Here is an 11,071-nt window from a genome sequence, read left to right on the forward strand (position 1 = left end):
TACTTCTCTACCTTCTTCTTCTATAGAGATTCAACATTCTGTTGATCCTATAATTGATGTTCCTGAATCTTCTATTCAAGCATCCCACAGGAATACCAAAAAGCCTGCTTACCTTCAAGATTACTACTGTCATTCAGTAGAATCTTCAACCTTTCATGAAATCTCTTCTTATCTTTCTTATGGTAAAGTTTCTCCTCTTTATCTATCCTTTTTGGTTTCCATTGACAAAGAAAGAGAACCCTCAACCTATGCTGAGGCAAAAGAACTTCTGGTTTGGTGTGGAGCCATGGATGCTGAAGTGGATGCTCTTGAAGAGACTGAAACCTGGACCATCTGTACATTGCCACCTGACAAGACTCCTATTGGATGCAAATGGGTTTTCAAGGTCAAATTCAATTCAGATGGAACTGTTGAAAGGTACAAAGCTAGATTGGTAGCTAAAGGGTATACTCAACAGGCTGGTATTGATTATAATGAGACTTTCTCTCCAGTGGTTAAATTGACTTCAGTGAAACTGGTGCTTGCTTTGTCTGCTATTTACAATTTCTCTCTTACACAATTGGATATCTCCAATGCTTTTCTCAATGGTGACCTAGATGAGGAAATATACATGCATCTTCCTCCTGGTTATGCTGCTAGAAAAGGCAATTCTCTCCCTCCTAATGCCGTGTGTAAGCTTCAGAAATCCTTATATGGTCTCAAGCAAGCATCGCGACAGTGGTTTCTCAAATTTTCCACTACACTTATCTCTCTTGGTTTCACTCAGTCCTATGCTGATCATACTTGCTTTCTCAAGATTAATGCTACTCTGTTCTTATGTGTATTAGTCTATGTTGATGACATCATCATTGCAAGCAACAATGATTCAGAAGTTGATCTCTTAAAGTCTCAGTTACAATCTTTCTTTAAACTGCGGGATCTTGGTCCATTGAAGTATTTTCTTGGCTTGGAGATTGCCAGATCTTCTGAGGGAATTCATATTTGTCAGCGTAAGTATGCTCTTGATTTACTTGATGAAACTGGTCTACTTGGCTGCAAACCCTCTAGTATTCCTATGGATCCGCATATTAAGTTTTCTAAGGACCGTGGAGGTGATCTTGTTGATGCTGAATCATATAGACGTCTTATTGGGAGGTTGATGTATCTGCAAATTACTAGACCTGATATAGCTTTTGCTGTCAATAAGCTAAGTCAGTTTTCTCAAGCTCCTCGCAAATCACATCAACATGCTCTTTACAAGATCCTTCACTATGTCAAAGGTACAATTGGCCAAGGTCTGTTCTACTCTTCCAAGGCAGAACTTCAATTTCAGATGTTTGCTGATGCTGATTATGATTCTTGTCAAGATACTCGGCGCTCAACTTCTGGTTTCTGTCTATTCCTTGGTACTTCTCTTATATCTTGGAAATCTAAAAAGCAACAGGTTGTTTCCAAGAGTTCTGCAGAGGCTGAGTACCGTAGCTTGTCTAGTTCTACTGATGAACTTGTCTGGATCACTAATTTCTTGCAGGAGCTTCAGATTCCTCTATCCAAACCTACTATGCTTTTCTGTGATAATACTGCAGCCATTCATATTGCCACCAATGCAGTGTTTCATGAGCGCACCAAGCACATAGAAAAAGATTGTCACAGTATTCGTGAGCGTTTGGTAGCAGGTTTGTTTCAGTTGTTTCATGTCAGAACAGAACTGCAGCTTGCTGATCCATTTACTAAACCTCTATACCCTAACCAATTCCATCAGTTATTTAGCAAGATGGGTCTTCTCAATATTTTCGTCCCATCTTGAAGGGGCATATTAGTGTATATAGAGTGTTTAGAGAGTCTTTGTTGTAAATAGAGTCTTTAGTGAGTTTGTTAATTGTATATAAACCTCACTTTGTGTAAACTTTATGAATTAATGAGAAAGAGATTATTTGGTAATAGAAATATATGCAGATCCTTTGTGATTGGTATTTTCATAAACTTGTCTATTTCTTGGGGCCACCTCGTGGACTAATACATGTTCCTCCAAACGCGCCACACATGGGGTTATCCGGAGGCTGCTTTTCTTTATGGATGACAATGCTTTTGCTGTAAGTTCCATAATTTTTGTTTGTTAATTAATTCTCTTCCTTTATGCACCCTACCACAATGGAATTGTTGAGTAACTAGTTGTCTTTATTCCCTACAGGCCCTTGCCATCAGCGTATATGTGCCTTTCCTCTTTGTTCTTCTGCCATTCAGTTGGATGGATTGTTTTAGAAACTGTTGGAGGCACCTATCTATCTGGAAACTCGCCTGTTATTCTTGGATACACGATGATTCTGTCATTTTCATTTGCTTACCTTGGAATCCTCTTCACTCTTGGTCATTACTCATTTCCAGCCATAGTCCGGTGGTTTACGTTTGGAGTTCACTTCCTAACAGTGAAATTGCCGTGTCTCTTGTGGGTTTTCTCAGTAGAAGCCTGCAAAAACATATCTGTCATTGAGGATGCCTTCGTCTCGTGCTTTAAAATTGATGTTCTGCCCCGGATAACTGGATGTTGGCTCGAATTCTGCACCTCCCGGTGGATCGGATTTCACTTCATAACAGTGAAATTGCCATGTCTCTTGTGGGGTTTCTCAGTAAAAGCCTGCAAAAAACTATCTTTCATTGAGCATGCCTTTGTCTTGTGCCTTAAAATTGGTGTTCTGCCTTGGATAATTGGATGGTGGCTAGTAATCTGCACTTCCCCTTTGTTTGAAACCACAAATTCCCAGAGATTTGAGATTCTTTCACACTTCCCAGGCATGATGATCTTACGTTGGTGTTTAGGATTCTGTTGCTTGATAATTGCCGACTCTTATAGGGAACTTATCCAGGAGGTAATAGTTTAAGTTTCTGTTTCACCCCAACGAAATCTTATTCTTTTATCAGAATTTTCCTCACTTTCTCCTTCTTTGACAGATCATTCATAAACGAGCTTTTTGGTATCTCCTAGATGTCACAGATCCAGACTACAAGATCACCAAACTAAATTTTGGTTACAGCCTCTTTGTGATTGCTTTTCATGGGGTATTGTTGGTGATTTTGACTCACTTACCAATTAAAGCCATTACAAGTATCAGCCCATCCTTTTTTCCTCTTGATTTATGGTAAGCTTAGTGTGTTTGCTTCCCTCTGAACCGTACCTTATATCGTTTCTAATTTCTTGTATCTTGACCAAAACGCAGGGTTAACCATGAAAAGCCTTTTCTTGGTGCATACTCGATTTATTTCAACCTACTGAGATACGGTCCGCAATGGTTACTCAAACATACTATACCAGCTATGAGACTCATTGTTCACAACTGGATTATCACTGTTAGTGCTTGGCTTCAGCTGAGTGATTTCATGCTGGTAATTCTGCGAGGAGAAGACTTTCACCGTACTGATCAGAATGTGAGACCAATGATGCAACCAAGAAGGCCGTATGATGATAATCTAATGTTTCTATTGTATTCCATAGCTGAAGGCTCAGTGGTCACTATGCATGAATATCAGAATGCTGAAGACGATAATCAAGACCAAAGAGATAACAGGTAGTTAACTGATATAGATACAACATTTTAAGAAAATCATAGAACTGTTGTGATAAGTTGCAATTTCAGGTTTCTGCCGAGGATTGGCTTGATGTTGGTGTTAGCTGCTTTGAGTTTGTTCCTCATGAGTACAGCCTTCATGGCTTTGCCAATTTTGGCGGGAAGAGTATTCTCTGACTCTCTCTCTTTCATCATGCTAAGATTGGAATCAAACATGACGGTTAGTTGTAGTTTCTTCATATCTTGCTTTGTATGTCCTTTTTCTTCTATACACTTCTTTCGTTTTAAGCCTGTGTTTGCAAATCTTGTGATTGTAGATCTTTTTGCTTTCTGGATTGGATGTTATATCCTGCGAGCAATCTATGACAGCACTTGCTTTGCATTTGATCATACCCGGAGGGGAAGAACCGATTTACTTCTCAAATATATCTGGATACGTATACGAATTGGCTTGTTTTTCTCCATCTGGGTAAGAAACCTTCCATTTCCACCAAAAACTCTTGGGAAATATGACTTTTAAAACCTTTTGCAATCTCTGATTAACAGATCTCTGTCATCCCCGGATTTCTTGGTCTACTCATCGACCTTATGATCATCATACCATCACGAGTGCCACTAAATGAATCACCAGTTTATTTCTTGATCCAAGATTGGTTAATTGGAGTAGTGCTGCTTCACATATGGACCTTTCTGGTAAGAGAATCATGAAATAGTGATTTCAACAAGGACTGAGTTATTTTTTGCAGCTAACGTATTTGCTTAGCTTCTTCACCGCATCTAGGCTTCACAGAAGATGACATATGTGTCATAAAGTCCCAACCTATCCAGCTACAAGCACATAAGATAGAAGAGCAGCGAGTGGACATGGCTAGCTTCTTCACCGCATCTTGGTTGGCTAATTTTATTGGTTGCGGTTTGGAGTGGATCAGAAAGGCTCCACTTACGGCAACGATCCAGCATGGATCATTTTCAAGACCCTCTGTTTCCTCTGTTCTAGCGGCAGAAGTACTTGCTTCGAAGGTGGCGATCAGCGCAGCCTTAGCATTGGGTGTTTCAAGACTGGCTTGTTACTCGGATTGTCAAGATCTCATTCTTCTTCTCAATGCCGGTGGCCTAGCAAACAAGCTCGAAGGTATCTTAGCGGATTTCAGTGAGCTTAGTTCTAAGTTTATCTCGATTTCCTTTTATTTTGTACCTCGATTCGAGAACACTGAGGCTGATTCTCTGGCAAAGACTAGCCTTACATCTTGTATCATCTCCTCTAGCGATAGAGTTTGAGTTATCTTTATAAAAGTTGGTTCACAAAAAAAACGTATTTGCTTTTTCTCATAGACAATGCTCACACCTATCAACTGGCTTGCGACTAAGGCATGGCGGCTAAAGTTTGAGAGAATAAGAAACGTGGGAATCAATAGACTTCCTTCAATGTGGCTGCTTGGAGATGTGATTGGTTCCATCATAAACACACTTGTAACCACACTCTCCATCCCTTACCTGCTTGCAAAGGCTCTATTCCCGTTGCTTGGATTCTCCCAAAGCATCAATTTAGCTGTTGAACGGTGTATTTGGCCGGCGTTATTAGCTATGATCACAGTCTGGTTTATGGCCAAGCTAACACGTGATCTCATTATCTACCTTCACCAGTTGGTCTTCAATGAAAGGTATCTGGTGGGTGAAAGAGTGGACAATTTGACTGAAGATCCAGAGCAGGGGATAATCATCCATGGAACATGACCAACAAGGACTTTTTTGTTCATAGTCAAGTCAATATGTTAATATCTTTTGCAATGTTTAGTTTCTGAATTTGACAGTAATTTGAGGTAACCAAATTGAGAGTAGACATGTATAGTGTGCCTTACACTCTTATTTTTTGACCGAAATATTGGAATCATAGTGACATCTTTAACACTTATCTGTTTAGCAGATTTCATGCTTTCGATTTCGTTTAGTTTGAAACAATATGAACCAGTCGGTTCAAAATTTTGGTTTAACACTTTAACTCGGTTAAACAAACGCAATTACGCAAATATACATCGAGTGTTGATGATGATTTGGTGTTCATGTTCTTGGCGTGTAGCTTCAACGTGGATGCTCGTTTTACTAGATTAATCTTAATCAGCTTGGATTTACCCTTTAAAGTTGCCAAAAATTACCACCCGTACCTTCAACATGGATACCAATGTCTTCAGAAAATGTCATAATTGTTCCGAGCCAACGAGCTGAATCTGAAAGCTTCTAGAATGTTCATCAGGAATACCAACCAAAGTTACTGAAGAATCTTCAATTAAACCACAAGGAAGCTCAAGTAGTACATGCCTTAAACCAGACAAATCTCCATCAAATGCAGTGACAAAATCCGGACAGTTCCTTCCAAGTTCGTTAGAGACCATAGCAGAAGAAGAAGCTCCTTTCTCTTTATTGATCAGAAAAACCAAATCTTTCATGGCCAATGTAGCTTCTTCAATCCCTTGAGCAGTTTCTGGCAAAGCATTTTTTTTATAAAAGGTTCTATTTGTTTTACTGAAGTCAATATGACCTAATTAAAAATCTGATCTCTTCATAAATGTTGTAAATAATTAAATTATCTATATATACATTTTTGCAACATTTTATGAAATAAATCCTCAAATTGCAACTTATTTACAAAGAATGCCATTGGCATTAATTATTATCAATTAATTAAGATTCTTAATTACTAGCATTTCTTTATCTAATATATTTCCATCAATTCTAACTACTTAAGAAAAGGAGAAATTTTAGGACATTGTTAATATTATACTTTATTGAAAGATAAATATTATAGTTATTTAAAGTTTATTAAACGTTTAAAATATTTAACGGAAAAAATGTTTAGAATATATATAATATGTGAAATCTATAAAAATTAAATAATCATTTGAAATAAAACTTTAAATTGATTTGAATTATAAATGTTTTAATAAAATTATTATTCAAACAAAAACTAATGTTTAATTTCACCGAACAGGATTAGATGGTATGACGGATTTATAATATTATAATATATGAAATTTACAACAATTAAATAACTATTTGAAAGAAAACTTTTAAATTGATATGAATTATATATCTTTTAAATCAAAGTATTATTAAAACAAAAATAAGAAAATAATGTTTAATTTCACTGAACGGGGTTAGATGGTATGACGGGTTTAGGTCGATAGTAATACGAGACGGTATACCACGGGTGAAATCCATTAGATATGTTTAATTTCACTGAACAGTATTAGATGGTAGGACAGGTTTGGGTCGATAGTAATACGAGACTGTATACTACGGGTGAAATCCTAGATATAACAATCAAAATAAAATTATACTATCTTAAACACTAAACAAAACAAACAATTTTAACAAAATAAATATAATTTAAATTTAAATTATATAGTTATAATCTAGATTTTAACTTAATGAACTGTATGTTATTGTTTCTATATTTTTAAACAGTAAAAATTAAACATAGTAATTGTACACTAAAAATATATAGATATAAGAATTGTACATTTAAAAAATACAAAACATTAAATCATATATATTTTTAATCTACTAATCAAATTAAATTTTTATTTTTTAAAAAAAATATAGTTAAAAAAAATTATAGTCCCGCGGTGTACCGCGGGTTATAATCTAGTTATCTGTATAAATCAAACTTGTTGAATTAATGTGAACACAATGATGAGCTTTATAACGAAAAAAATAAGGAAAGAAAACAAAATGATTCTGGTGGATATGCGACACTTATAAATAACTAGATTTATCTCACGGAACACAATTTTTTATTATTATTAGAAGACATTAAACTAATATAAATATCTAAATACAATACACTCGTAAATCATTACAACTAAATAAAATGTTATTTTGAGGTTTTGTTTGTAAACATAAAAGAAATATAATAATTGTGATTTTATTGTGTAAAGTCCATTCTAAACCCCAAATATTGATATTTAAACAAATAAATATCTATATATATATATTATCTTTTTGCTTAAGAACAATATTTAAATATCAACCTTAATTTTTAAGATAATGTGACCTTAGTATAAATTCTAGTTTAAAATGAAAAAATTAAGTTAAGAATTTACTTTCAGATTAACCAAAACTACAAATGTAAGCAAAACATGTTAAAAAAATAAAGAACATACGATTAGGCACATATCAGAAGAAGTTTTCTATCTCCAACTTTGTACGGCCCACTCGGCCACTTCTTCTTCTTTCTTGTAGTCTTCTACCTCTTTTCATTTTCAATGCTATACTTGTATCCATAGCATTTAGTATGAAAGTAAACAAAAACAAAAGCAAGTTATGTTGATTCGAAAATAAACAGAAATGACGATACTAAAATTCTATGAACATAGAAAAATGGAAGACCAACCTGAGCATCGGTGTCAATCTAGACATGGCCTTTTAGTTTTCTCCATGGCCCTAGCTACTTTCTACTTGTGGTGCTTATTAAGCTTCTTCAACACACTTGTGCTGCAATGTGATCACCACCACAAGAACTAAACATATTCCATGAAATTGAGAATTCATTTTGTTCATAAAGAAAGAGGAGTCCATTTTTAAAATGATCGACGTACTCTCATTTTTTTTCCTTCTTTTCATCACATTTAGCCTTTTTATTAATCCAGAAGAGCAAAAAAAAAGCTAAGTAGAGTATGAAAATGGTTTAAGAAAAAGGAAATCGACATGACTCTGATTTGAAAGCATCTGAGCGTTATTAATCACACTAACCTAAACGTTCATCTTCCCAAGTTTGCTTTACGTTCTTCTTTGCATTCTTCTCTTTCTCATTTCATATAAAGGAATTTCTCCCCAAGAAAGTTATAGACTTCAAGATTTAAATTACATCACGTATTTGAGAGAGTGGGCAGATTAGTTGCAGAGGTGAGATAATTAATGAACAGTTTCAAGATCGTGATATTGTGTGAGAAATTTTAGGGATATCTCTATAATAGTTTTTTTTTAAGTAGAACTGAATTTGCGGTTTTTTTTTTTTGACGGCACTGAATTCGCGATTAAGGCTACGGCTATTTTATAGTTAATAAGGATACGGTTAGTTTATAGTTAATACGGATACGGTCATATACAAATGAAATAATACGGAAGGAAAACAAACAAATCTATCTGGAGATTCATGAGTGTACCACGATGATGATTGATTTTTGATGCATCTTAATTATCGTCTAATTTTGTCATCATTTTTTTTTCTTTTGTCAAATATATTTATGTCATCTTTGTGGCCTAAAATTTCTTTCCATAAAATCTAAACAAAAATGTAGAAATTTGATCAACAAAATTATAATTAGAGCCAATAGTAGCCAATATACATGAGCATATAAGAGCATCTACATCACAAAAACATTAGTGACTGTCTTCCCCTAATAAAAAATATAAAGTTGAAAAAAATTATTATTATAATTATGGATGTCTTTAAAACTAAAGACATCACATTTTGAGAAGAATATCTTAAGTTTTAAAGATACACTAATTATAATATTAATTTTTAGCTTTATATTTATTTTATTAGGGGAAGACACCCAATAATAGTTGTATGATAGAGATGGTCTAATAAACATACATGGAAATGGATAATGACGTGAGGTTGTACACATCGAGCTCATATTGTTCTTAAAGTTGAAAGAAATGCAGAGAAATGATCTCTTGTTTAAGCTTAGAGACTGTAGCTTTCCATATCTCAGATATTTTTTTTGGTAGGCGAGGGATGTCCCCTACAATTTATTAATTAACTTAAAAGAATTACAAACGAACATTGCGTGAGAAACCTGTCCCATTAGCATCCTCTAACATAGTCAAATAAATCATATCAGGGCAATAATCAAAAAAATGAATCCTAACTGTAACGAAAACGCATAGTTTGCTAATCCATCGGCTAGACGATTAACTTCCCTATACACATGAGTAACCCGGATTAACCAGTCCCTTGATAAAAAGCCTTAGCACAGGCGTACCAGGAAGGCAAGCGGATGAACCTCACTTATCCCTGCTTGCAGAAATCCAACCACCAACTCCGAATCCAACTCTAACTCCACTCGTCGAAACCCTTTCTCCCAGGCAATCACCAACCCGTAGTACGCACCCCAAAGCTCCGCCAATGGTGCAGTACAAATACCTATATTAAGTGCGAATCCTCCTAGCCATAAACTTTTCTCATCCCGAATTATCCCTCCAGCAGTGGCCAGCCCTGGGTTACCTCGAGAAGCCCCATCGGTAGTGAGTTTTACCCACCCTGCACTCGGCTTCCTCCAACACGCTGCTCAATACGCTCATTCATTTGTGCTCCACACCTAACCACAACATGAGCTCGCCGGACCTCATCTGCCATATCTTTCACAAACCTCACTCGGTCCCGACAAGTTCTTCTCTCCCCAAAAACATCACTACATCTCCACTTCCATCCCCACCATACCGCCATACTAAACAACGTTGGCCACTCCTCACTACTAGTGTCACATCCAGCCCCTAAGTTCTTAAACAACCACTCCAACAGGGACTTAGCAAAAAATACCTGTTGTCGTCTTCGAGGCACCAGTCTCCTCCAAATTCCTACCATCGCCGGACAGTCCCGCAGCACATGTATAATTGATTCCTCGCCACCATTACACACCTGACAGATTCCACTCTCACTCAGATGTCGTCTAACCCGTTATGCATTCGTCATTATAACTTGGTGACTAACCAACCAGAGAAACACACGCACCCGTTCTGGAGCCACTACACGCCAAATCCGCTGATAAAAACTCGCCATACATGGTCGGGATTCGTCATCAAATGTCAGCAAGGAGTAGGCCAACCGTACCGAGAACTCCCCATTCGGATTACCCTGCCAAGACAATTTATCACACATACCCGACACACCTTTCACCACAACCGCCAGCAGCCTTTGTATTATATTAACCGGAAGATATTGACTCAGCCAAGTCATATCCCAGCCCATATCCTCCGACCAATAGCTCTCTATGTGTCTATCAATCTCATCGTGCGGTACCGACGTTGTCACCCTCATCAACAACGGTTCATCAATTAACCATCTATCCCTCCAGAATTGAATAGATTTCCCATCACCAAGTACGCAACCTATCCCTGGCAACACAACCTCTCTCATCCCCACTCCCACACTCCGCCATGTTGAAGACCAAGTACCTTTGGGTACCATCCAAGAATAGTCATGAACATCTCCCACCTTATACTTACTACTCAACACTCTTGCCCAAAGACTCTTTTTATCATGCAATAAACGCCATCCCACTTCTGCCTTAGGCTTACACACCTTCTTCCACGACAACAAGTGTTGTTTCTTTTTTTCCTAAAGTACTTCCCCAAAGAAAAGCCCGTGATACCTTATCCAAACTCTCCAATGTTGATGCTGGAAGTAAAATAGCACTCATTGAATGGACTGGTATCGATGACAGAACAACTTTTGTAAGCGTTAACTTCCCTGCCAGACTCAGAGATCTACTCTTCCAACCTGCCAACCGAGAAGACACCCTCTC

At 36.7% G+C, this 11,071-nt stretch overlaps 1 protein-coding gene across 3 annotated transcripts; it reads left to right on the forward strand.

Moving 5' to 3' along the window:
- Positions 1–2,111: 2,111 nt before the first annotated feature.
- On the forward strand, positions 2,112–5,450 carry LOC9318536 (probable E3 ubiquitin ligase SUD1). 3 transcript variants are annotated; one of them, XM_021033232.1, is made up of 7 exons: positions 2,112–2,846; positions 2,929–3,116; positions 3,195–3,542; positions 3,612–3,762; positions 3,860–4,011; positions 4,089–4,235; positions 4,875–5,450. In XM_021033232.1, exons 1-6 carry the CDS (start codon positions 2,190–2,192, stop codon positions 4,132–4,134), a joined length of 1,542 nt encoding a protein of 513 aa, XP_020888891.1. In that variant the 5' UTR covers positions 2,112–2,189; the 3' UTR covers positions 4,135–4,235; positions 4,875–5,450. The 3 variants fall into 3 exon arrangements, with proteins under 3 accessions (XP_020888891.1, XP_020888893.1, XP_020888892.1); XM_021033234.1 differs by lacking the exon at positions 4,875–5,450 and adding an exon at positions 4,306–4,853; XM_021033233.1 differs by lacking the exon at positions 4,875–5,450 and adding an exon at positions 4,324–4,853.
- Positions 5,451–11,071: the final 5,621 nt, after the last annotated feature.

The sequence above is a fragment of the Arabidopsis lyrata genome (genome assembly GCF_000004255.2).
Source record: "Arabidopsis lyrata subsp. lyrata unplaced genomic scaffold ARALYscaffold_3, whole genome shotgun sequence".
Classification (NCBI taxonomy): domain Eukaryota; kingdom Viridiplantae; phylum Streptophyta; class Magnoliopsida; order Brassicales; family Brassicaceae; genus Arabidopsis; species Arabidopsis lyrata.